Source organism: Ursus arctos, unplaced genomic scaffold, assembly GCF_023065955.2.
Source record: "Ursus arctos isolate Adak ecotype North America unplaced genomic scaffold, UrsArc2.0 scaffold_33, whole genome shotgun sequence".
In the NCBI taxonomy this organism is placed as follows: domain Eukaryota; kingdom Metazoa; phylum Chordata; class Mammalia; order Carnivora; family Ursidae; genus Ursus; species Ursus arctos.
Window position 1 is genome coordinate 5,037,872 of NW_026623019.1, and position 26,869 is coordinate 5,064,740.

General features: G+C 37.4%; 1 protein-coding gene across 7 annotated transcripts in view; it reads right to left on the reverse strand.

Moving 5' to 3' along the window:
• The window catches only part of RIC1 (RIC1 homolog, RAB6A GEF complex partner 1), a 144,027-nt gene that overhangs the window by 99,348 nt on the left and 17,810 nt on the right, over positions 1–26,869 (reverse strand). For 6 of the 7 annotated variants that reach the window (XM_048218390.2, XM_048218389.2, XM_048218388.2 and 3 more), the window contains exon 2: positions 18,612–18,719. In XM_048218390.2, coding sequence (XP_048074347.1) covers positions 18,612–18,719 — 108 coding nt within the window. Of the gene's footprint in view, positions 1–18,611; positions 18,720–26,869 lie in introns of those variants that run through there. The other variant, XM_057305638.1, reaches the window with a different exon arrangement.

Genomic DNA, 26,869 nt, shown 5'->3' on the forward strand with positions numbered 1-26,869 from the left:
ACTTCTGAAATTCAGAGAAAACACTCTCCCCAAAAACACTATATACCAATTCTTAAAATGGTAAAGGATTTTCTCTCCCATACGCCATTAAAAAACAGATTTCTTTTTAAGGTACCAGTTGATAAGATGATGACTATGGTTCTGTTGGTGATACAGAAACAGAATTTTGTATTAACTGATGACTGAAAGCACAGAACAACAATACTTGCGTGGGGAAGGTCAGGCAGTAAGAAAAGTACACAGGGTGGCTGCTTTGGCCCTGATTTAATTTGCAGAGAGTTATGTCATATTGCTCGACAGATCATGCAATTGTATATCCTTCCCTACACATTCTATCAATGACATTTTGTAAAAGCAAGTTTCTTTTTTTTTTAGAATTTATTTATTTATTTGACAGAGAGACAGCCAGTAAGAGAGGGAACACAGCAGGGGGAGTGGGAGAGGAAGAAGCAGGCCCCTAGCGGAGAAGCCTGATGTGGGGCTCGATCCAAGAACGCTGTGATCACGCCCTGAGCCAAAGGCAGACGCTCAACGACTGCGCCACCCAGGCGCCCCGCATAAAAGCAAGTTTCAAATTATCTCCTAGGTTCAGCTTCATTCCACAATAACTAGTAGGATTAAACAACCATACCAATAGTGAAAGGCAGTAAAGCAGAATTAAGACTTTGGAACTCTAGAACCAGGCTGCATAGCTTAGAATTCCATTATCAGACATATGATCTTAGGTACACAATATCTCTGTAATCTTGAGCAGGTTACTTAACCTTTCTCAGCTCAACTGTATGATAGGGAAAAATAATCTACCTTTAGAGCACTGTTGTGAATTAATTTCAATACACATAAAGCACTTATAATAGTGCCTAGCAATATTAGACACCTCCGAAATTTGCTACCATAATAACTCTGAATCTTCAACAGTTAATTTATAATCAATGTATTTCATGTAAGAGGCTAAGAAAATGCATTTGAGGAAAAGGACCATCAAAATCAGCAAAGCTTCAGAATCTAATCAAAGTCTGGTTACCTAGAAAGTTCACTTACCCAATACCCATTCCATGATAGTATACAATTCTTTTAACATTTTTTAAAAATTTATTTTATAGAGAAAAAGAGATCAAGCACGCATGCACATGCAAGGTGAGCGACAGAGGGAGAGGGACAGAATCTCAAGCAGGCTCTCTGCTGAGCATGGAGCCTGAGGTGGGGGCTCAATCCCACAACCCTGAGATCATGACCTGAGCCGAAATCAAGAGTTGGATGCTGAACCAACTGACTAAGCCACCCAGGCGCCCCTAACATTATTTTCAAATGCACCTTGATAGAGTATCGTTTAGTACAAATGGTTATTTGCGAAGAAGAACGACTGCCTTACTGAACAGATAACAAAAATATCAGTGGCCTTTCTAAATTAGTACCATATAACTGATGGTTCTCCATCTGTTTTAGCCTACATTACAATGTGAGAAATGAAAAGTAAAGGGCGCTTGGGTGGCCCAGCATGAAGCCTGCCTGAGATTCTCTGTCTCCCTCTGGCCCCCTCCCCCAAGCTTGCTCTCCTGTCTCTCTAAAAAAGAAGAAGAAAGAAGGAAAAAGGGGGAGGAGGAGGAGAAGGGACAGGAAGGGGAGGGGGAGGAAAAGGACGGGGAGGGGGAGAAAAGAAAATTAAAAATAATCTCTTTTGCAGGCAGAAGCAAACAAAATGTTGGACAATAGATAGAAATGGTTTAAGTTAACTTCTGGATCCTGTTAAGACAGAAAGACTGAGCCCACATTCTTAATCTCTCCTCCTCCTCTCAGAGTACAATTGCCAAAGCATGTGCTGGATGAGTCTGGAGATGTCTAAGTCACCAAGATCTCTTGAGTTCTTGTGGGAGAGAATACATGCTAAGGGACCAGGCAGAGGGAAAGCTTTGCTTTGCTTTACTCTGTGAGGCACTGGGCAAAGATCCGGGATTTCAAAGTTCTCTAAGTAACTTAAAAAGCAGAACCCCATGGTTACTGCCCCCAAAAGGCTGAATGTGACTGATCCTGGAAGTGGACACAGGGCTATCCACATTATCCTGATGACTTCAGGAGACTTACAGTAGAGACTGCAATGGTGAACTGAACTGCTCCCACACCTCTGGTCTGGAAAAGCCTTTTCCCCCCACACAGAGACCATCTGAGGTAGAGGAGACTCATCCTAAGCCTTGACAGAGGACAAGAGTTTATGAGCTTGTCTGCCTCTGCAAACTGCCATTTTAGCCAACATCTGCTGGTCTGCATTGTCAGAGAGACCTACATGAAAGCCTGACCTCCGTGGGTGGCTGATGGAACACAAGAAAGAAAGTACCATTTCTACGGGAAGCTCCGTAATAAATGAAACAGCTGAAGTCCACGGATCCTACTAATGAGCCACACAGATCGGAGAGGAGAATGCAAGCAAACTATGGCGAAAACATTAAGGACTCTCAGGAGGTACTTTGAAAACAGAAACGAGACTTTCCAGAGCTAAACATTTCCTACTAGGAAAATCAGACAAATATAAAGAATAAATGATAAAGAATAATCCTTTATGGGAACTGAACCTTTTACTCCAGAAGAATTGTTTAGAAACAATTTCATGATACAAAGCATAAAGAGATAAAATCACCACTATAAGAGGCGTGAAGAACAAACTCAAATTGATATTTATTTAGAGAATAATAGAAGACAACTTCCCTAGCTGTAGAAACACTACCACTGAGATTCAGGTTGAATATGAAGGTGGAGGGAAGGGGGGCAGAGAGAGACAGTTTAATGGAAAAGGATATATCTACAGATAACAAGCAGAAACAAGCTAATTTAAATCATAAAGAGAAAAATCATACAGAGTAAAAGATGATTAGGTTGCCTACAAAGGAGGGAGAATAGATTAGCACTAGACTTCTCACCAGTAACACTAGAAACCAGAAGACATTGGAACAATAATTCATGGCTAGAAAAAAACAATCCCAAATCTAAGAAACCTACAGCTAGACAGGATATCCTTTATTACGGTTAAAGAGTGGACTGTTCAGATATTATTTATTTCATTTAACTGCTGAATGCCTACCATGTGCAGAAAACGCTCTTGGATCCTGGAGCTAGTGAAGAGAACAAGCAAACCGACATGGAATATGCTAGGTTAAAAAAATAGACAAACACAGGCAACCTGCAGAAACAGAACTGCAAAGGGCCAATTCATACATCAAAAGATGGTGAACCTCATTAGCAATGAAACAAATGGAATTAAAATGATAAGACCATTTTTCATCAATTTAGACATAAAAGCAGGAAAACAGGAATCTTATGAACACTTAGGAGTAACTCTGGAACGGATACAATTTTGCTGAAAAATAACTTGACAAATTTATTAAAAAGAATAAAGATATATCCTTTGACCCAGCAATACTACTACACAGAGAAAATTGCCCTAAAGAAATAAATGTACCAATACAAAAAGGATGTATGTATAATAATGTTTACTGTAGCACTGCTTGTAGTTGCCAAAAATCCATCAAAAAAAGAATAGTAAAGTAAATAAGAAACTTCCACACTGTGAAATATTACACAAATACTAAAATTAGTAAGTTAAAAGTATATATATTAACCTGGAAGAACAGTCATAATATACTAAGTGGAAAAAAAATCAAATTACAAAGTAATGTGTAAATTAAGTTCCCAATTTTGGGTGTAAATTATGAAAAGTCTTATACCTATTCATCAACTTAAAAATCCACTCATCTATAAGTTACAATCTTATGCAGACATTCAAACTCAAGTTACAGAAAAATGTTGAAGTGAGACAATGTTCCTGATACAGTAGGTCAAAAAAGCAGATTACAGAACTACATGATTGCTCTGTATAAAGAATGTTTTAGATAATCCTCTATTCATGAAACTTAGGTTTATCAAATATGGTCCTCATCAATAAGTGACATTAGCGGTCACTTACAGTAATAACACTTTGTATTTAAAAATTAAAAAGACTTCAACAGCTTTCAAATTCTAAGTGCTATTAAGTAGGAGTATCTGCAAATATCCATAAGAAGATACATGGATATAAATAAAAATTAACGATTATCTGTGAATGGTAGAATTATTGGTGATTCTTTTCTTGTGTTTCTCAGGTTTTCTTCATCAAACATGTATCAACATTCTAACTTAAAAATTAAAACTTTAGGGACGCCTCGGTGGCTCAGTCGAAGTGTCTGCCTTCAGCTCAGGTCAAGATCCCAGGGTTCTGGGATCGAGTCCCACGTTGGGCTCCCTTGCTCGGTTGGGGAATCTGCTTCTCCCTCTGCCTGCCACTCCTCTCCCTCTCCCTCTCCCTCTCTCTCTCTCTCCTCTCGGACAAATAAATAAAATCTTTTAAAAAACCTAAAACTTAAAAAAAAACACACAATTCTTAAAATTATAAAACTCCTAGAAGATGACAGAAAAATCCAGATGACCTTGGGGCTGGCAATACGTTTAGATACAACACCAAAGGCATGATACAAAAGAAAGAAGAGGTAAGCTGGACTTCATTAAAGTTAAAAATGTGTGCTCTATCAAAAACCAGTCAGAAGAAAAGAAAGACAAGCCACAAACTGGAAGAAAGTACTTACAAAAGCCATATGGAGAAAGGACTGGTATCCAAAATAAAGAACTCAAAAAGTTCAAGAATAGGAAAATCACTCAATTAAAAACTGGGCTAAACACCTTAACAGGCACCTCATCAAAATACACAGATGGCAAATAAGCATATGAAAAGATGCTTCCCATAATAACGTCAATCAGGAAAAAGCAAATTAAAAACAATGAAATATCACCATATGCCTATTAAAGTAGCCAAAATCCAAAACATTAATAACACCTAATGCTGATAAAGATGTGGAGCGACAGGGACTCTCGCTCATTGCAGAAAGGAGTATAAAATGGTAAGGCCACCATGTAGGACAGTTTGGCAGTATCTTTCAAAACTAAACGTAGTCTTACCATACAATCCAGCAAACGCACTTCTTGTTATTCACCCAAAAGAGCTGAAAACGTATATCCACACAAAAACCTGCAAACAGATGTTTACAGCTGCTTTATTCATAACTGCCAAAGCTTGGATGCAAACGAGATGTTCTTCAGCAGGTGAATGGATTAAAAAAACTGTGGTACATCCAAACAATAACATATTCAGTGCTAAAAAGAAATGCGCCATCAGCCATGAAGACATGGAGGAACTTTAAATGCATATCACCAACTGAAAGAAGTCAATCTGAAAAGGCTACATACTGTATGATTCCAACTATATGACATTCCGGGAAGGCAAAATTAAGGAAGACAATGAAAAAGGTCAGTACTTGCAAAGGATTGCAGGAAAAGGGATCACAGGTAGAGCAGAGGGTTTCTGAAGCAGTGCAACTACTCTGTATATACACTGGTGGATATGTCATTGTATTTGTCCAAACCCACAGAATGTACACCACCAAGAATGCACCATAAGGTACACTATGCACTCTAGTGATGATGGTGTATGAATGCAGGTTCATCAATTGTAACAAAGGTACCACTCTGGTGGGGTATGTTGATAACAGGGAGGGTTATGCATGTGTTAGGGGAGGAGAGATAAAGAAAATCTCTATGCCTTCCCCTCAGTTTTGTTGTGAACCTAAAAATACTCTAAAAAATAAAGTTTATTTTTCATAAACTCCACTTATGATCCTTTATGTATTTTAAAATTCATAAGCTAAAACATTAATTCATGTCTTAAATTATACAAATAGAGATGATAAATCACTTGGATAAGGTCAGCATTTACTCAGTGTATTTAATACAAGCCAGACTATAACAGTTAAAATTACATTCACCATGATATCTCCACAAAGTTGTAGATAAAGACTATAACAAGGGGCTCCTGGCTGGCTCAGTCAGTGGAGCATGCAACTCTCGATCTTGGGGTTGTGCGTTTGAAGCCCACACTGGGTGTAGAGATTACTTAAAAATAAAATCTTAAAAAAAAAAAGACTATAAACAATAACTATGTGAAATAAAAACTGGATTCTCAATAGCCAAAAAAATAGATGGTTTTATCTTCTCTTCTGTATATGCATTTTATCTCTCCAAATTGAAGACAGGAATAATTTCTTCTAACTTCTTTGTTTTCTTAATACTTAGTACAGTGCAAAAGGTTAACAAACTAATGTGAAATTATTTCTTCTCTAAAAATAAAGCTAACAGACTTTCTCTTTACTAGGATATAGGGGCTGTCTCTAGTTATCTGTTCCTGGCCCGGGGGTAATGAGGGCAGGGGAATAGTGGCCCAGAGTGTAAGAGCTCCATAAAGATGATGTTTGGGGGTACAGGTTAAGCCCTGTTTGGTCTGCGTGTGAAAGTCACACTAATAGGTGAGTCCTTTACTATCTCTAGAAAATGCCTGGCTTGGGAAGGGCAGTCTCTCCAGGGCCCACAAGTCCTCAAGATACCAAAGCATCAATATATACAGAAAAATAAAAGGGAATAATTAATACAAAGAGAAAACAAATTCTCATAAATTTTACCGTTAAAAAATTCTAAATATAATGGTAATGAAAACTGAGCATAAATTTTCTTTGTAATACATATCCACTAAATAGGATGAAATTTTTTTTTATGGGGTAACATTTTTGCTTAACTGGGGTTTAAAGTTAAGTGTTCCCTCTCATTGAAATCAACTGTAAAGTTTCTTCCATTAATGCTGGCCTGTAATGAGATCTTATATATTCTATCTGAAATGTCTTTTCACAGAAGTAGTGCCAAATACTGATAAGAATGCATGAGCAAATGATTTTAACTGAATGTAGTCATCAACTGGTAAGTAAGTATACAAGTCTACTACATTCTTCTCCTGATGTTTGCCTTTTAACATGTCATTACATGGTACATTAATCACTTCCAATTGAAGGCTGGGTGAAAATACTCCTCATTTGCACAATTAAATGGATTATGAAATACGGACATCTCCTTTGCAATTCCATCGAGCTCTTAAATATGCTATTGGAATCAGTATGAGCTCAGAAAATGTTATCTACTGCTAATTTTTGTTGGAAATAGAGACCTTACTTTTTAATTTTTCAAAGCAGGGGGAACACAAAAAGCAGACTGACATTACTTGTGATTCAAACAACAGTAGCTATCACCAAAATGACCTGACCACATGTATATCTCCTATATAAGCACTGTTTTATAGTTTTGACTGAATTCATGTGGAAGCATTACCAAGTCTGCAGCAAAAGTTATTTGCCAGATCATTCAGTGTGGTTGAGGTGGTTCTTCAAGTTCAACAAATTTCAAAATCAGCCCCAACATAAAAAAAAAAAAGTTTTTAATATTTTAAAAAATCACAATAAACCTTTACTGCTGACTGCTAAGATATCAAACACCCAGAATTGGGCACGTCAGGATCTCCAGCTTCTATTTCTTTTTTTTCTTTTTTTAGATTTTATTTATTTATTCAACAGAGATAGAGACAGCCAGCGAGAGAGGGAACACAAGCAGGGGGAGTGGGAGAGGAAGAAGCAGGCTCATAGCAGAGGAGCCTGATGTGGGGCTCGATCCCATAACGCCGGGATCACGCCCTGAGCCGAAGGCAGACGCTTAACCTCTATGCCACCCAGGCGCCCCTCTATTTCTTTTTTTTTATTTTTTAAAGATTTTATTTATTTATTTGACAGAGAGAGACAGCCAGCGAGAGAGGGAACACAAGCAGGGGGAGTGGGAGAGGAAGAAGCAGGCTCCCAGCAGAGGAGCCTGATGTGGGGCTGGATCCCAGAATGCAGGGATCACGCCCTGAGCCGAAGGCAGACGCTTAACGACTGCGCGACCCAGCTTCTATTTCTAACAACTTAAAATGGCCAGAGGCATTCAACACTTCCATGTGCATTAGCTTTGTAAACTGTCCAACTAAGCCTATTTCTGCTCCTTGTTTATTTTTGTCACTACCAGTTAAAACACACCTCAGCAGACTCTACTTCAAGTTGTACTGATTAGTGTTTTCTCAACTTCCTTAAAATCTTTTCACCTGAAGTTCTCCCCATATATGTTATTCAAAGGGAGTAGTTCTCAGTCATTTTATACTCTACACTGACTACTCAAATAAACTGAACAGTACTGTAACATTCCTCAATTCATCAAACAACAGCTAAACTTACTTTGGCTGTATTTTCATTTTTTATTTTTGTGAAGAGATTCTTTAAATATTCTAATTTTTCTATTAATCTCAGTGAGTTGGGAATACTGCGATAAATACTGAGTTGGATAATGTCAACTTTTATTATATTCTTTTGGCTCTGCTATAAGGTCACTGCATAATTAAGACAATAATTTCCCATCCAATCCAATAATAAATTAATTCATACTCTAATGTATTTTATATATTCAAAACCTGTTTTTCTCTCCTTTTGTTCTTTTGACATGATAGGTATGCACTAGTAATAAATAGTATACAGAATGTTATGGTATGACAGTATGTGTGGCACTTGAAACATCTGATCTATAAATGTGTTAACTCTAACTTACAGTGCACTTAGCAGAAAAGAGAAGAGACAGAGCGCCACATATGGTTGCTGTTAGGACTACTTGACGCTACTACAGCTTGAAAGCAGCCATAGAAATGATCTAAATAAATTAGCATTTTCATACTCCAACATTACTTAGGGACAACGAAATTTAAAATTCATATAATGGAAGATACATCTAGATAACAGCCACATCAGTGAAACGAACTCAAAAAACGACCAGAGGGCAGCTGGGTGGCTCAGCCAATTAAGGGCCCGACTCTTGATTTTCACTGAGGTCCTGATCTCAGGGTCGTGGGATTGAGCCCCCCCCCCCCCACGTCAGGCTCCGCACTGGGCATGGAGCCTGCTTGGGATTCTCCCTCTCTCTCTTTCCCTCTCCCTACTCCTTTCTCCCCCCCCCCACCCCCGCAACACACCAACCCAGGCTCATACTCTTTCTCTCAGAAAAGAAGAGAGAAAAGGGGAAGGGAAAATAAAAAAGAAAACCACCTGCATACTGGCAGAACAGACTTTCCACAGTTAATCATACAGAGGACACATCCAAAAGGGTAGGACGGGCAAAAACTCCACTGGGAACCGAACTCCTGGGGAGACTAACCACAAATGGGAGGGACACCACAAGCATGGAGAAGGGAGAGAAGCAGACTGCACACCATGAACCTCAGGCAGAGAAGAGCTGTTCAAGGAAGACGAGTCCCCAAAACATTTGGTGTGGAAACCAGCAGCTTAACTCCAGGTACTTTAAAAATCAGCAGAGTTAGCTCTGGAAAAGGTGGAGGGCAATAGAAAACTGAGCCCCCACCGTTAAAGAGCCAGCATAACAAACAAGCTGGAGGAGATACAGCACAGAAGCAGCAGTTTGAAAAAAAGCCTTCGGTATACATGAAACATATGTATTTACTAATCTCAGAACATGTGCTGAAGGGACAGGGATCTTCAGGAGACTTGTCCAAGAACAAAAGAGCTGGTGGGCACCATTTCCCTATCCCCCACCCAAGCTTAGATAATCTGACACTAGCAATAATCAAGCATGAACACTCATCACCTACCTTGGTAATATCACACACCCAGCCCCATCCACGCCACCACAGTGCCTGCCAAGACATGCCCTCGAAACAATCCAGCAGGGACCAGCGCCACTCTAAAGTGAGGCCTGCTCTGGAGAGAGGGGAATATAACCACACACATCGGTGGGATTACAGCCCCAGCAGACAGGACTGGGGCAGACATATGGTTTGACTGCAGGCCCTGCCCACAAAGGAAAGCCTTTCAGGGACAACACCGGGAGAGTACCCCACAGTTTGGTACGAATGCGGACACAGCAGATGGGCTGAGAACAGGTATCTGGTCTAACAGCAAACACCACCCAACTACAAGCCCACGGCAGCCCCAGAATGGCCTTTTAACAGCACAGGGACCAAACCCTGCCCAGCGTACCCACAGAGAAAACTCCTGTGAAATGCCTGTTGGTTCTGGTAAATAGGGGACACTGTGGTACAGGGCACCACTACTTCCTATGGCCACTGCTTTGAAGATGAGGAGACATAGATGACTTCCCTAATACAGAGAAACAAACACAGACAACATGAGGAGACAAAAAAGTATGTCCCAAATGAAAGAACAGGACAAAACCATAGCAAAAGAGCTACGTGAAATGCAAATAAGCAATATGCCTGATAAAGAATTCAGAGTGATGGTCATAAACACTGTACTTAAGAAAACAACGGAGGATCTCTGTGAGATCTTCAACAAAGGGACAAGAAATATAAAAAAGAACCAATCAGAGATGAAGAAACAGTAACTGAAATTAAAAATACCCTAGAGGGCTTACGGGGAAAAACAAACAAACAAACAAACAAACAAACCTAGAGGGAATGAATAGCAGATTAGAGGAGGCAGAAGAACCCTCAGTGACCGTGGAGTTCAGAGTAATGGAAAGCAACCAGCCGAACAGCAGAAAGTAAAAGGAACAATAAAAAATGAGAATATGAAAGGGAAATCAGGGACATCATCAAGCATATTAGCATGCAATTTATAAGGATCCCAGAAGGAGTAGAGAGAGAAAAAGGGGCAGAAAATTTATCTGAAGAAATAATAGCTGAAAATTTCCCTGGTTTTTCAGCAGAAACTTTGGAAGCTAAAAGAAAGTGGCATGATATATTAAAAGTACTGAAGAGAATAAAACGTGGAACTGAGAACATCTACCCAGAAAGGTTATCATTCAGAATAGGAGTTTCCCAAACAAACAAAAATTATAAGATTTCATCACTATTAAGTCGGCTTTACAAGAAATATTAAAGGGATTGAGTGAAAAGGCAATCATCAGTAAGAAAATTATGAAAGCAAAAACTTCCACAGCTAAATACAAACATAATTAAAGTAGATTAATCACTTAAAAAAACTTGTACAGAGATTAAAGCACAAAAGCAGTAACATCAATTATACCCATAAAACTCAGTCAAGGAATACACAAAATAAAATGATATGGAGTGAAAATTTAGTGCTTTTAGAATGGGTTACAACATAACTGACCAACAACTTAATATAGACTGTCATCTGCATGAGATGCTATATATGAACTTAACAGTAACCACAAATCAAAAACCTGTAACAGTCACACAAAAAGAAAAAAGAATAAAAGCATATCACTAAAGAACAACATCAAACCACAAGATAACAGAGCAAGGGAAAAAAGTAAAAAATTATAAAAACAACCATAAAACAAGTAACAAATGCCAATAAGTATGTATCTATCGATAATTGCTTTAAATGTAAACAGATTAATGTTCCAATCAAAAGATACTGGTTGATTGAATGGATAAAAAAGCAAGACCCATCTTTATGCTGCCTAAAGACCTACTTCAGACCTAAAGACACATGCATACTCAAAGGGAAGGGATGGAAAAACATTTACATGCAAACAGAAGCAAAAAGAAAGCTGCGGTACCAATACTTCTTTTATATCCAAAAGAATAGACTTTATAATTAAGACTGTAACAAGAGACAAAGGACTACAAAATGATAAAGGAACAATCCAAGAGGAGCATGCAACAATTATAACTATTTATGCAACCAATGTAGGAGCACCTAAATACATAAATCAACTAGCAGCAGACATAAAGGAAGAAATCAATAGTAATATAATAACAGCAGAAGACTTAACACCCCACTTACATCAACAGACAGATCACCCAGACAGAAAATAAACAAGTAAACAATGGCTTTGAATAACACACTGGACCATACAGACCTAAAAAATACACTCAGAATGTTCTATCCAAAAACAACAGATTACACATTCTTTTCATGCACGTGTGGTATATACCCCAGAACAGATTACACATTAGGGCACAAAACAAATCACAATAAATATAAAAAAAGATTGAAATCATATCATGCATCTTTTCTGACCATAAGGGAATGAAACTAGAAATCAATCACAAGAAAAAATCTGGAAAGAACACAAATACACGGAGGCTAAATAACATGCTACTATACTATATATTCAATGGGTCAATGAAGAAACCAAACAAGAAATGAAAACCTAGTGGAAACAAATGAAATTGAAGATAAAGAGTCCAAAATCTTTGGGATGCAGCAAAAGCTGTTCTAAGGGGGAAGATTATAACAATACAAGATTACCTCAAGAAACAAGAAAATCCTTAACTTACCTTACAGGTACAAGAGACAGGAAAAGAACAAAGAAAACCCAAAACCAGTAGGAAGGAAATAAATAATAAAGACTAGAGCAGAAATACATGAGAGAGACTACACACACACACACACACACACACACACACACACACACGAACAGGTCAATGAAACCAGGAGCTGGTTCTCTGAAAACATAAACAAAATTGATAAACCTTTAGCCAGACTCATCAAAACAAGAGAGAGAGAACTCAGGTAACTAAAATCAGATGAACGAAGAGAATTAACAAGGGACACCACAGAAATACAAAAGATTTCAGGAGAATATTATAAAAAAAAATTACATGCTAACAAACTGGATGACCTAGAAGAAATGGATACATGCCTAGAAACATATAACCCTTCAAAATGAAAGGACAAAATAGAAAATTTGAACGGATCAATTACCAGCAAAGAAACTGAACCAGTAATAAAAAACTCCCAATAAACAAAAGTCCAGAAAGCTTCTCTGGTAAACTCTACCAAACAGCTGAAGAAGAGTTAATACCTATTCTTCTCAAACTATTCCAAAAACCAGAAGAGGAAGAAAAGCTTCCAAACTTACTCTATCAGGCCAGAATTACACTGATATAAAAACCAGATAAAGACATCACAAAGAAAAAATTACAAGCCACTATCTCTGATGAATATAGATGCAGAAATGTTCAACAAAGTACTGGCAAACAGAATACAACAGTACATTAAGAAAAAAAAAAAAAATCATTCACCACAATCAAGTGGGATTTATTCCAGGGAAGTAAAGGTGGTTCGGTATGCCCAAATCAATCAGTGTGATACATCACGTTAACAAGACAAAGGATGAAAAACATATGATCATCTCAATAGATGCAGAGAAAGCATCTGACAAAGTACAACCATTCAGGATAAAAACTCTCATCAAAGAAATTTTAGAGTAAACATATCTCAACATAATAAAGACAAAAATGTGTATTCTCACCACTTTTATTCAACATAGTCAAAGACCTAGTCATCATCAATTAGACCAAAAAAAAAAAAAAATCCAAATTAGTAAAGTAAAACTTTCACTATTTGCAAATGACATGATGCCATATATATATATATACAAAATCCTCACGACTCCATCCACCAAAATACTACTAGAACTGATAAATTCAGTAAAGCCATGATACTAAATTAATATACAGAAATGTGGTTCATTTCTATACAATAATGAAGTAGCAGAAAAAGAAATTTAGAAAACAATCCCATTTACAATTACACTAAAAAGAATAAAATACCTAAGAATAAACTTAACCAAGGAGGTGAAAGATTTGTACCCTGAAAACTATAAAACACTGATGAAAGAACCTGAAGGTGACACAAACAAATGGAAAGATATTCCATGCTCATGGACTGGAAGACCCAATATTGTTAAAACGCCCATGCTATACAAAGCAATCTACAGATTTAATGCAATCCTTATCAAAGTATCAACAATTTTTTTCACAGAGCTAGAAAAAAAAAAAAATCCCACGATTTGTATGGAACTGTGAAAGAACCCGAATAGCCAAAGCAATCTTGAAAAATAGGGACAAAGCTGGAGGTATCACAATCCCAGACTTCAAGATATACATTGAAGCTGTAGTAATCAAAACAGTATGATACTGGCACATAAACACATAGATCAATATAAAAGAATAAAGAGCCCAGAAACAAACCAACAATTACATGGTCAATTTACTTAAAAAAAAAAAAAAAGGCAAGCACATACAACGGAGAAAAGGCAGTCTCTTCAGCAAATAATGCTGGGAAAACTGGACAGCAACATACAGAAGAATGAAACTGAACCACTTTCTTACACCATACACAAAACTAAACCCAGAATGGGTTAAACACCTACATGTGAGACTTGAAATCATAAAATTCCTAGAAGAGAACATAGGCAGTAATTTCTTTGAGTTTGGCCGAAGAATCATTTCTCTAGATTGTGTCCTTTGACAAGGGAAACAAAAACAAAATTAAACTATAGAGACTAAACCAAAATAAAAAGTTTTTTTGCACAGGGAAGGAAACCAGCAAAACACAAAGGCCACCTAGTGAATGGGAGATATTTGCAAATGATATATCTGACAAGGGGTTAGTATCCAAAATATATAAAGAACTTATACAACTCAACAACAAAAAACCCCCAAGTAATCCAATTAAAATTGGGCAGAGGACCTACATAGACATTCTTCCCAAGAAGACATACAAATGGCCAACAGACAACGTGACAAGATGTTAAACATCACTCATCATCAGGGAAATGAAAATCAAAATCACAATGAGATATCACTTTACATCTGTCAGAATAGCTAGAATCAAAAACACAAGCATGCCTACCTCTGAAGCCATTTTATGAACTATCATGTGCCACCTGAGCCTCCAATACAAACAAAAACAGGCAAAACAAACAAAAACCACAAGAAGTAACTGTCAGTGAGGACATGGAGAAAAAGGAACTGTCATGCACTTCTGGTGGGAATGGAAACTGTTGTAGCCACTGTGGAAAGTAGTATGTAGGTTCCTTAAAAAATTAAAAATAGAAACCCCATCTGTTCCAGTAATTCCACTTCTGGATATTTACCCAAAGAATACAAGAACACTTATTTGAAAAAATATATACAGCACTACGTTTACTGAAGCACTATTTATAATAACCAAATTACAAATACAACCCAAGTATCCAGTCCTGGATGAAAGGATAAAGAAGTGGTGTACATACACATGCAATGGAATATTGCTCAGTCATAAAAATGACTGAAATCTTGCCATTAACAACAAGGATGGAGCTAGAGTATAAAGTAAAGTAAGTTAGAAAAAGACACATACCATATGTTTTCACTCATATATAGAATTTAAGAAACAAAACATATGAACAAGGAAAAAAAGAAAAACAAAAAACCAGACTCTAAAATACAGAGAACAAACTGGTGGCTGCCACAGAAGAGGTGTATGGGGAGGATGGGTGAAATATATAAAGGGGATTAAGAGTACACTTATCTTGATGAACACTGAGAAATGTACAGAATTGCTGAATAATTTTTTTAAGCCTGAAAATAAAACACTGTATGTTAATTACACTCCAAATTTAAAAAATAAGTTAAAAAAATAGAATTCATAATTTTCAGATGTCAAGAATATTTCCCTTTGACTTTTTCTTAATAATTTAAATATGCTGAACTATTCTTAATTCATTATCCTTACAAAATCAGGCAGAAGGGTAGATTTGGTAGGTAGGTGGTAGTCTGCAGAAGTGAGGAACTTTTCATAATGTGGACCATTTTTTGATGATTAACCTAGTTAGCATTACATAGCGTAGGCTAAAAAAAAAAAGGACAGAAAGCAGAGGGGGAAGTTAATGTAGAAGTTAGGAATACAGGCACACCTCTGAGATGGTGCAGCTTCAGTTCCAGAACATCTCACTAAAGCGAATTTCATGATAAACAAGTCAGATGAATTTTTTGGTCTTCCAGCACATATGAAAGTTGTATTTACACTACACTGTCATTTTTTAGGTATGCAACAGCATTATGTTTAAAAATACAATGTACATACCCTAATTTAAAAATACCGGATTGCTAACAAATCCTATCATCTGAGCCTCCTGCAACTCAAAATCTTTCTGAGGGTGATGGCTGCTGAACAGGGTGGTGGCTGCTGAAGGTCAGGGTGGCTGTGGCCACTTCTTAAAACAACAATGAAGTCCAGTGCATCAACTGACTCTCTCTTTCACAAAACTTTCTCTGCAGCCTGCAATGCTGTTTGATAGCTTTTACCCACAGAACTTTCAAAACTGGAGTCGACCCTCTCAAACCCGGTCACTGCTCTAGGAACTAAGTTGACCCGATATTCTAAGTCCTTTGACGTCATTTCAACGGTCTTCACAGCACCTTCACCAGGAGTAGATTCCCACTTCAAGAAACCACTTTCTCTGCTCATTCATCAGCAGCAATTCTTCTGTTCCAGTTGTATCCTAAAGATCGCAGCAGTTCCGTCCCATCTTCAGACTCCACTTCTACTTCTAGTTCTCTTGCTATTTCCACCGTTTCTGCAGTGACCTCTTCCTCTGAAGTCCTGAACCCCTCGAAGCCATCCGTAAAGACTGGAATCAACTTCTTCCAAATTCCTACTAATGTTGATATTCTGATCTCTCCCCGTGAATCATGAATGTTCTTCATGAAATCTACGATGGCGAATCCTTCCCAGAGGTTTTCAATTGACTTTGCCCAGATCCATCAGAGGACTCACTATCTACGGCAGCTACAGCCTTAAGAAATGTTATTTCTTAAAGAAGACGACTTGCCAGTTGAAATGACTCCTTGATCCATGGGCTGCAGAACGGATGCTGTGTTAGGAGACGTGAAAACAACACAAATCGCACTGTCCAACTCCATCAGAACTCTCGTGCGATCAGGTACAGAGTAAGTGATATGCGAAAGGAATCTTTTTTTTCCTTAGCGGGTCTCAACAGTGGGCTTGAAACATTCAGCAAACCATGCTGTGAACAGATGTGCTGTCCTCTAGGCCCTGCTGTTCCATTTACGCAGCACAGGCAGAGTAGATTTACTCTAATTCCTAAGGGCCCTAGGACTTGGGAAATGATAAATACGCACCTGCTACAAGTAAAAAGTCACCAACCGCATCAGCCCCGACCAGACGACTGGCCCGTCCTTGGAAGCTTTGAAGGCAGGCGCGGACTTCTCCTCTCCAGCCAGGAACGTCCTAGATGGCATCTTCTTCCTGTGGGAGGCTCTCGCACCCACACTGAGAATCTGCTGGTCAGTGGAGCCGCCTTCGGTCATGAGCTCGGCCAGATCTTCTGGATCACTCGCTGTGGCTCCCACAGCAGCACCTGCTGCTTCGCCTTGCACTTAATGCCACAGACACGGCTTCCTTCCTAAACCTCACGGACCGATTTCTGCTAGCTTCAGACTTGTCTTCTGCAGCTTCCTCCTCTCTCCCCGCCTTCCCAGAATGGAAGAGAGTCAGGGCCTGGCTCTGGGTTAGGCTTTGGCTGAAGGGAATGGCGTGGCTGGTTTGACCTTTTATCCACTAAACGTTCTCCACATCGGCAGAAAAGCTGTTTCACTTTCCTATTGTTCTTGTGTTCACGGAGGTAGCACTTCTCATTTCCTTCAGGAGCTTTTCCTTCACATTCACGACGTGGCTAACTGGCACAAGAGGCCTCCGCTTTCAACATGCCTTCCTCACTAGCTTGAATCATGTCTAGCTTTTGACTGAAAGTGAGAGGCGTGTGGCCCTTTCTTTCAGTTGAACACTTAAGAGACTATACTGTAGGGTTATAAATTGGCCTAATTTCAATATAGTTGTTTCTCAGGAAATTGGGAGACCCACAGAGGAGGAGAAAAACAGGAAAGAGTGGGTCAGTAGAACAGAACACACCCAACATTTATCAGTTAAGTTTGCTATCTCGTTTGGGCACTGTTTATGGCACCCTAAAACGATTTCAATAGTAACATCAAAGATCACTGACCACAAATTACTATAACAAATAATATAATTAAAAAGTCTGAAATATTGTGAGAATTACCAAAATTACCAAACTTTCAATTTGTAAAATATGCAGTAACTTTAAAGTTCAATAAAGCAAAGCATACTACAAGTTATGCCTTTATAGTAAATGGAATCTAAATACCTCATTTAATCCCTTCTTTCCAATATACACCATTTCTATAATTTTGGATAAAACTTACTTCCTCAACTCTTCAATATTACTTCATCTATTATGAAAGATAACAGTATGAACTTCAAAGTGTCAATTTAAAATTTAAATGAGATGATCCACGTGTAGTGATTATACTAGTACTTACATAGAAGATGCTCAACAAATATTAACCATATACGATTGCTATTTAAATTAGTGACAGTCCAAAAAAATGACAGTGACAAAACACGGGCTGAAAAGGTAAAATGGACCACATCTAAGCACATTAATGGAACAGAGGAGAAATGCAGAAATAGACCCAAAGGGATATGAGAATTTATTGTGACATAAAAACATAAATGTTATGATTTTTGTGAGACATCCTTAAGGATGGAAGGCAGGCCTTAAAACATAAATTTGGGAGTACCCCATGTGAGTAGAGATGAAAGCTTTACAATTTTGTATTAGGACAAAACAAGAAACTGAGAAGAATAAAGAGAAAAGGACACAGACACTGTATTAGGGAAGCAAAGAAACAGCACAATCACAAAAAGATACAATAAGAGTACCAAGAAAAGAATCAGTACAGCAATTCCTATCACAGAAGATAAATGCTAATGGGTGGGAAAGACTGAAATGAAGTCATCTAAAAGAATCAAATTTAAATGCAATGTAATGATTTCATAAGAAAAAACACTATTAAAATTGAAAATGCTACTTACTGACACAGCTATCATGGTACTATCTGGCCTCCATTCAGCTTGTTTGTAGGATCCAAACTGAGAAGATGATTTTTCAGGTTCCTTGTAGGTTACAATTAACACACTGGGCTGGAAGGAAAGAGGTTTATTAGTATGCCATAAAGATATATACAAAACAAGTTTAAGATAATTTATCATGGAGTAATCTGAAAATCTTTTAATAATTCTAAATGTGTATAGAAGATAACAATATAAGCCATCAGCCCTAATTAGCCCAAACAAATCAACTAACAAGACCCAAAAGGAAAGATAGTCTGAAAAGGAATATATCTATTTAAGTTATTAAATTGATAGCTAATAACCTTCAAAAACAGAAACAGGCCTAGATGGGTTCACTAGTGAATTCACTAGTCAAATACTTAGGAAGAAATTATACAAATTCTCTACAATCTATTCCAGAAAACAGAAGCAAAGAGGTTACTTCCTAACTCTATCTGAGGTCAACATTGGTCAAATACTAAAACTAGACAAAAACTTTATAAGAATATTAAACAACAGACCAATTTCTCTCATAAACATATCTGTAAAAATTCTCAAAATATTAGCAAATCTAATCCAACAATGTTTAAAAAGAATTATACACTACAACCAAGTGGAATCTACTCCAGGAATGCAAGGCTGGATCAACATGCAAAAATCAATTCATGTATTACAAATCAGTAGACTAAAGAAGAAAAACCACATGATCATATCAACAGATGCAGAAAAAGAAATTAACAAAATTCAATACCCATTCATGATAAAAACTCTCAGTAAACTAAGAATAAGGGGAACTTCTTCAATCTGACAAAGAATACCTACAAAGAACCTGTAACTAACATCATACTCACTGGTAAGAAACTAGAAGCTTTCCTGCTAAACTCAGGAACAAGGTAAAGACACTCCCTCTCACCACTCCTTTTCAAAATCACACTGGAAGTCCTTGCTAATGTATTAAGAAAAGGAAATAAAAGATAACAGATTAAGAAGAAAAAAAAGTACAACTTTCTTTGTTTATATATAACACGACTGCCTATATAGAAATCCAAAGGAACCACCAACAAAATAACATGGTAATAACAATTATTAATAAGGTTACAGAATGCAATGTTCACATAAAAATCGACTGTTTTTTTATTTAACAGCAGTGAACAAGCAGAATTCGAAATTAAAACCACAATAGCTTTTGTATTAGCAACCAAAAAATATTTAGGCATAAATCCAACAGGATATGTATAAGATCAAAACTATAAAACATTGATGAACAAAATTTAAAATGAACTAAATAAATGGAGGGATAGTCCAAGTTCATGGATGGGAAGATCTAATATAATCAAGACGTTAGTTCTTACAACTTGAACTACAGATTCAACACAATCCAAATCAAAACCACAGCATGTTATTTTAGAGATTACCAACAGGCTGACTCTAAAGTTTATATGGAGAGGCAAAAGACCCAGAATGGCCAACTCAATATTGAAGAAGAACGAAGTTGAAGGACTTGATGCTACTTCAAGACTTACTATAAAGATACAGTAATGAAGACAATGTGGTATTGGCAAAAGAACAGAAAACAGATCAATAGAACACAGAGCACCAAAAATAGACCCACATAAATACAGTCAAGTGACCTTCAACAAAAGAGCAAAGGTAATACAATGGAGACGCATGGTGTTTTCATCAAATGGTGCTGAAACAACTGGACATCCACTTTCTGGTAATATAAGAAGTTCCAAAGGGTCATCTTGTACTTTCGCTGCCATTGTCCTAGAAGCAGCCATTTTTCCAGGGACCAGTGTTCCATTTTATATTACAGAATGGTATTTTAAAAATATCTGAGGGCACCTGGGTGGCTCAGTCAGTTAAGCATCTGCCTTTAGCTCAGGTCATGACTCCAGGGTCCTGGGATGGAGTCCCGTACTGGGCTCCCCGCTCAGCCGGGAGCCTGCTTCTCCCTCTGCCTGACACTCCTCCTGCTTGTGCTCTCTCTGTCAAACAAATAAAATCTTAAAAAATAAAATAAAAATAAAATAAAAAACAAGATCCGGAAACAAGATGTGTATTGCTAATGCAGTGTCATTGTTTCTAGATCCTCTCAGCAAACACAGTAGGAAACATACAAACTTATACTAAACCATTCATGACCACATTATCTTTCTATATTTCTTTCCATATATACATATGTATATATTTACATAGAGAAACACTGGAGAATAATCAAGCACAATGTGGTTTGTTCTAGCCTTTCTCCCTTACTTGTAACTTTTTCTTTGTTACCATTTCATAGAATTAATTTAGCTCTTTGTTCAACTCTACTATATGCACAGACTAGTTTGGAACTGCTAAGTATATTCCTATAGTAGACAAATTTACCAACTAGAATATTCTGTTTTTATGGCTAGCTTCTTTTACATTAGCATTTGGAAGTGTTGCATAAGCCATTCCCTTAAAATCTCTAAAAACAAAATACAAAAGTTTCTAAGAAGCTAGCAATTCCAAACACATTAAAATGGTTAGAAATCAGCTATTTGTACTAAAAATATCAATTAAAAATTAAAAATCAGTATCTTGGCAGGAATGACATCAGCAAGATGGGAGATCAGGAAACTCTGGACTCTCTACCCCTCCCCCCAACAAATACATAAATTCAGGAACAATTCACAGAAAAATTCCCTTTGGCGAGAAATCTAGAAATTAATAACTGAAAGGCACCTGAAGGCTGTACGAACACAAAATCAGACTCATCAAAGCTGCATGGGAGATGTGGGAACACCCTCCTGCCAGAACCTCCACCCCCAACACAGGACAAAACCCTCCACCCTCCAACTTCTTCTTGGGAAGAAGAGCCCACAAGTCCAATGCCCGAACTTTTCTGGGGGCTGTCCAAAGGGAGGGAAGAGGGTCTGTCTTGCCTTTCATGAGGCATTGATAAGACCTGGCATAATCTAGTCACCAGGGAGGTTGTGAGAGCAGAAACAGAGTACAGGCTAGCAGTTGCCATAGCCCCTCCCCTGACTCAGCACAGAGCTAGTGGATAGGGGGAAAAAAGAACAGCTTCCACCTTCTCCCTAGAGAGAGAAAGAGTTAATGGAGCATAGAACAATCCAACTTTTCTGAAGGACACCTGGGGAATGGCTTCAGTTCATTTGTTACAGTGCACTGAGGGGATTCAGAATACCTTAGACACTTGGATGCCACAAAAAACAAAGGAAGTGTGTTGGACTAGCATGAAGGTCTGAGAGGTCACCAGAATCTCTGGCCAGACTGGTGGGGGTAGGGCGGAGGTGGGGGAAGGGCCTGTGGGGGGAGGGAGGGTGTCTTCTAATATATGAGACCAGTCTATGGAGAGTGGGATTGGTGACTGTTCTGTCTAATGCACAGACACCAACAGAGAATCATGGAAGATGAAGAAACAGGTCAATTGTGTTCTAAACAAAGGAAAGAAAAAAAATCTCCAGAAATAGACCCAAATGAAACACACCTATACGACTTACCAGAAAAATAATTCAAAATAACCACCATAAAAATGTTCACTGAGACTGGAAGAACAATGGATGAACAAAGAGAATTTCAACAAAGAGACAGAAAATATACCATAGTATCAAATTATAAAGCTGAAGAATATAACTGAAATAAAAAATTCAATAGAGAGGTTCAATGGAAGACCGTATCAAGCAGAAAAAAGGATCAGCAACCTCTAAGAAAGGTCACTGGAAATCATTCAATCACAAGACCAATAAGAAAAACATGAAAAAAAAAACCACAGAAAGCTTAAGAAACTTATGGGACACCAAAAAGCAGACCAATACATGCATAGCAGGAAAACAGACCTGAAAGCTTTTTTTTTTTTTTAAGATTTTATTTATTTATTCAACAGAGAGAGACAGGCAGTGAGAGAGGGAACACAAGCAGGGGGAGCAGGAAAGGAAGAAGCACACTCCCAGCAGAGGAGCCTGATGTGGGGCTCGATCCCAGAACACCAGGATCGCGCCCTGAGCTGAAGGCAGATGCCCAACGACTGAGCCACTCAGGCGCCCCTGAGAGCTTATTTAAAAAAAACAATGTCTGAAAAATTCCTAATTCTGGGGAAGGAAATGGCCATACAGTTCCAGGAAGTCCAAAGAAACCTAAAGAAGGAAACTCAAAATTATACACTGAGAAAAATTATAATCAAACTGTCAAAAGTTAAAGCAGTGAGAATTTTGAAAGCATAAGGAAAAGGCAAATTGTCATTTACAAAGGAACCTCCATTAGACTAAAAGTGAGTTTCTTAGGAGAAACCTTGCAGGCCAGAAGGGTGTGAGATGAAGAGCTGAAAGAAAAAAGCTGCCAACAAAGCTGCCAATACAATATCCAGTAGTAGTGTCCTTCAAAAATAAAGGCAACATAGTCTTTCCTACACAAAAGCTGAGGGAGTTCATCACCACTAGACTTGCTTACCAGAAATCACATTAGATTTAAGAACATACATAGGCTGAAAGTGACAGGATAGAAAAAGATACTCCATGCAAATAGTAACCAAAGGAAGGCAGAGAAGGTTATATCAGACAAAACTGACTTTAAGTCAGAAAGTGTCAGAAGAGGAAAAAGACATTACATAATAATAAAAGGGTAAATTCACCAAGAAGACCTAACAATTATAAATACATAGAAAGAGTAATATATTATGTGTAACATCAGAGCATCTAAATAAATAAAGCAAATACGTGCAGAACTGAATAAAGTAAACAGCAATACAACAGTAGGGCTCTTCAATAACCTGCTTCCAATAATGGACAGAACATGGAGACAAAATCTATGAAGAAACTGAAGACTTGAACAACATTATAGATCAAATGAAGCTAACACATATGTACAGAACTTTCCGCAAACAGCAGAATACACATTCTTCTCAAGCATACATGGAACATTCACCAGGACAGATCACGTGTTAGGTCACAAAACAAGTCTTAAATTTAAGACTGAAATCATATCAACTATCTTTTCTGACCACAATGGAATGAAACTAAAAATCAACAGGGCAGAAAAAAGGGAAGGAAAGGAGGGAGGGTGGAAGGAAGAAAGAAAGAAAGCTCACGAATATGTGGAAATTAACACACCCTTGAACAACAACAAACAGGTCAAAGAAGAAATCAAAAGGCAAATTAGAAAATACCTTGAAACAAAACCAAAATACAACATACCAAACATTATGGAATAAAGCAAAAGCAGTACAAATAAGGGAGTTTACAAGCAATAAATGTCTACATTAAAACAGAAGATCTAGAATCAACCTAATTTTATATACCTCAAGGAACTAGAAAAAGAACAAAGTCCAAAATCAAAAGAAAGGAAGAAAGGAAGAAAATAGTAAAGATAAAAGGAGAAATAAGTGAAATAAAGGAGAGTAAAACAACAGAAAAATAAAAGTTTTTTAAAAAGATAAAACTGACAAAACTTCAGCTAGACTTACCAAAAAAAAAAAAAAAAAAAAGAAAAGCCTCAAAACCAACTCAAAGAAATATAAAAGGAGACATTACAAATGACACCACAAAAATACAAAAGATCACAAAGGTAACTACAGATAACTCTACGCCAGCAAACTGGACAACACCAAAGAAATAGGAAAATTCCTAGACCACACAACCTATCAAGACTGAATCATGAAGAAACAGAAAATCTGAAAAGACCCATAACTAGTATGCAGATTGAATCTGTGATCAAAAACCCCCCAACAAGAAAAGCCCAAGAGCAGATGGCTTCACTGGTAAATTCTACCAAACGTTTAATGAAGAATTAATGCCAATTCTTCTCAAACTCTACCAAAATATTGAAGCAGCAGGAACACTTTCAAACTCATTATATGAGGCCTGCAGTACACTGATAAAAAGCCAGATAAAGGCACTACTAGAAAAGAAAATCATAGGTCACTATCTCTGAATACAGATGCAAAAATCCTCAATGAATTACTAGAAAACTGAATTCAACAGCACATTAAAAAAAAAATCATACACCACAACCAAATTTGATTTATATTCTTGGGATACAACTATGGGTCAACATACAAAAATCAACTAATGTGATACACTGTGTTATCAGGGTAAAGATTAAAGTCACATAATAATCTAAACAGATGAAAAAGTATATGACTATATTCAACACCCTTTCAGAAGAAAAACTTTTAAACTACAAGCAAAAGCAAAGTACTTCAACATAAAAAAGGCCATTAGACCTACAGCTAAATCATAGCCAACAGTGAAATATTAAGAAGGGCACGAATTGCATGGTGCACTGGGTGTTATACGCAACTAATGAATCATCAAACTTTACATAAAAAACCAGGGATGTACTGTATGGTGACTAACATAATAAAAAATCATTAAAAAATAAAATAAAATAAAATAAAATAAAATAAAATAAAATAAAATAAAATCTCTCAATAATCACTCTGAATGTGAATGGCCTAAATGCTCCCATAAAACGCTACAGGGTTGCAGACTGGATAAAAAAAAAATATGACCCATCCATTTGCTGTCTACAAGGGACTCATTTTGAAACTAAAGATACATCCAGACTGAAAGTGAAGGGATGGAAAACCATTTTTCAAGCCAATGGACCTTAAAAGAAAGCTGGGGTAGCAATTCTCATATCAGACAGATTAGATTTAAAACTAAAGACTGTAGTTAGAGATAGAGAAGGACACTATATTATTCTTAAAGGATGTATCCAACAAGTGGATATGACAATTATAAATATCTATGCCCCCAACAGGGGAGCAGCTAGATACAAAAGCCAACTCTTAACCAGAATAAAGAGACATATAGATAATAATATGTAAAAGTAAGGGACCTCAACGCTCCACTATCAGCAATAGATAGATCACCTAAGCAGAAAATCAACAAAGAAACAAGAGCTTTGAATGACATACTGGACCAGATGGACCTCATAGATATATACAGAACACTACACCCCAGAACAAAAGAATACTCATTCTTTTTGAATGCACGTGGAACTTTCTCCAGAATAGACCATATACTGGGTCACAAAACAGGTCTCAACCGATACCAAAAGACTGAGATTATTCCCTGCACATTCTCAGACCACAACGCTTTGAAACTGGAACTCAATCACAAGGAAAAATTTGGAAGACTCAAACACTTGGAAACTAAGAACCATCCTGCTCAAGAATGATTGGGTAAACCCTGTAATAAAGAAGGAGATCAAACAATTTTTGGAGACCAACAAAAATGAAAACACATCAGTCCAAAACCTATGGGCACTGCAAAGGCAATCCTAAGGGGAAAATACATACCCATCCAAGCCTCACTCAAAAGAACAGAAAAATCTAAAATGCAGTTTTTATATTCTCACCTCAAGAAGCTGGAATAGAAGAACAGGCCTAACCCATGCACGAGAAGGCAGCTGATCAAGATTAGAGCAGAGATCAATGAATTAGAAACCAGGAACACAGTAGAGCAGATCAACAGAACTAGAAGCTGGTTCTTTGAAAGAATAAATAAGATTGATAAGCCACTGGCCAGACTTATTCAAAAGAATAGAGAAAGGACTGAAATTAATAAAATTATGAATGAAAGAGGAGAGATTAAGACCAACACCAATGAAATAGGAAGGATCATTAGAAACTTTTATCAACAGCTTTATGCCAATAAATGAAACAACCTGGAAGAAATGGATGCCTTCCTGGAAACCTACAAACTACGAAGACTGAAACAAGAAGAAATTGATGTTTTAAACAGACCGTTTAATTATGAAGAGACTGAAGCAATGATCAAAAACCTCCCCCAAAAACAAGAGTCCAGGGCCTGACAGATTCCCTGGGGAATTCTACCAAACATTCAAAGAAGAAATAATACCTATTCTCCTGAAGCTGTTTCAAAAAATAGAAACAGAAGGAAAACTACCAAACTCATTCTATGAGGCCAATATTACCTTGATCCCCAAACCAGGCAAAGACCCCATCAAAAAGGAGAATTACAGGCCGATATCCCTGATGAATATGGACGCCAAAAGTCTCAACAAGATCCTAGCTAATAGGACTCAACAGTACACTAAAAGGATTATCCATCATGACCAAGTGGGATTCATCCCTGGGATGCAAGGGTGGTTCAACATTCGCAAATCTATCAGTATGATAGATTATATCAACAAGAAAATAGTGAAGAATCATATGATCCTCTCAATAGTTGCAGAAAAAGCATTTGAGAAAATACAGCATCCTTTCCTGATTAAAACACTTCAGA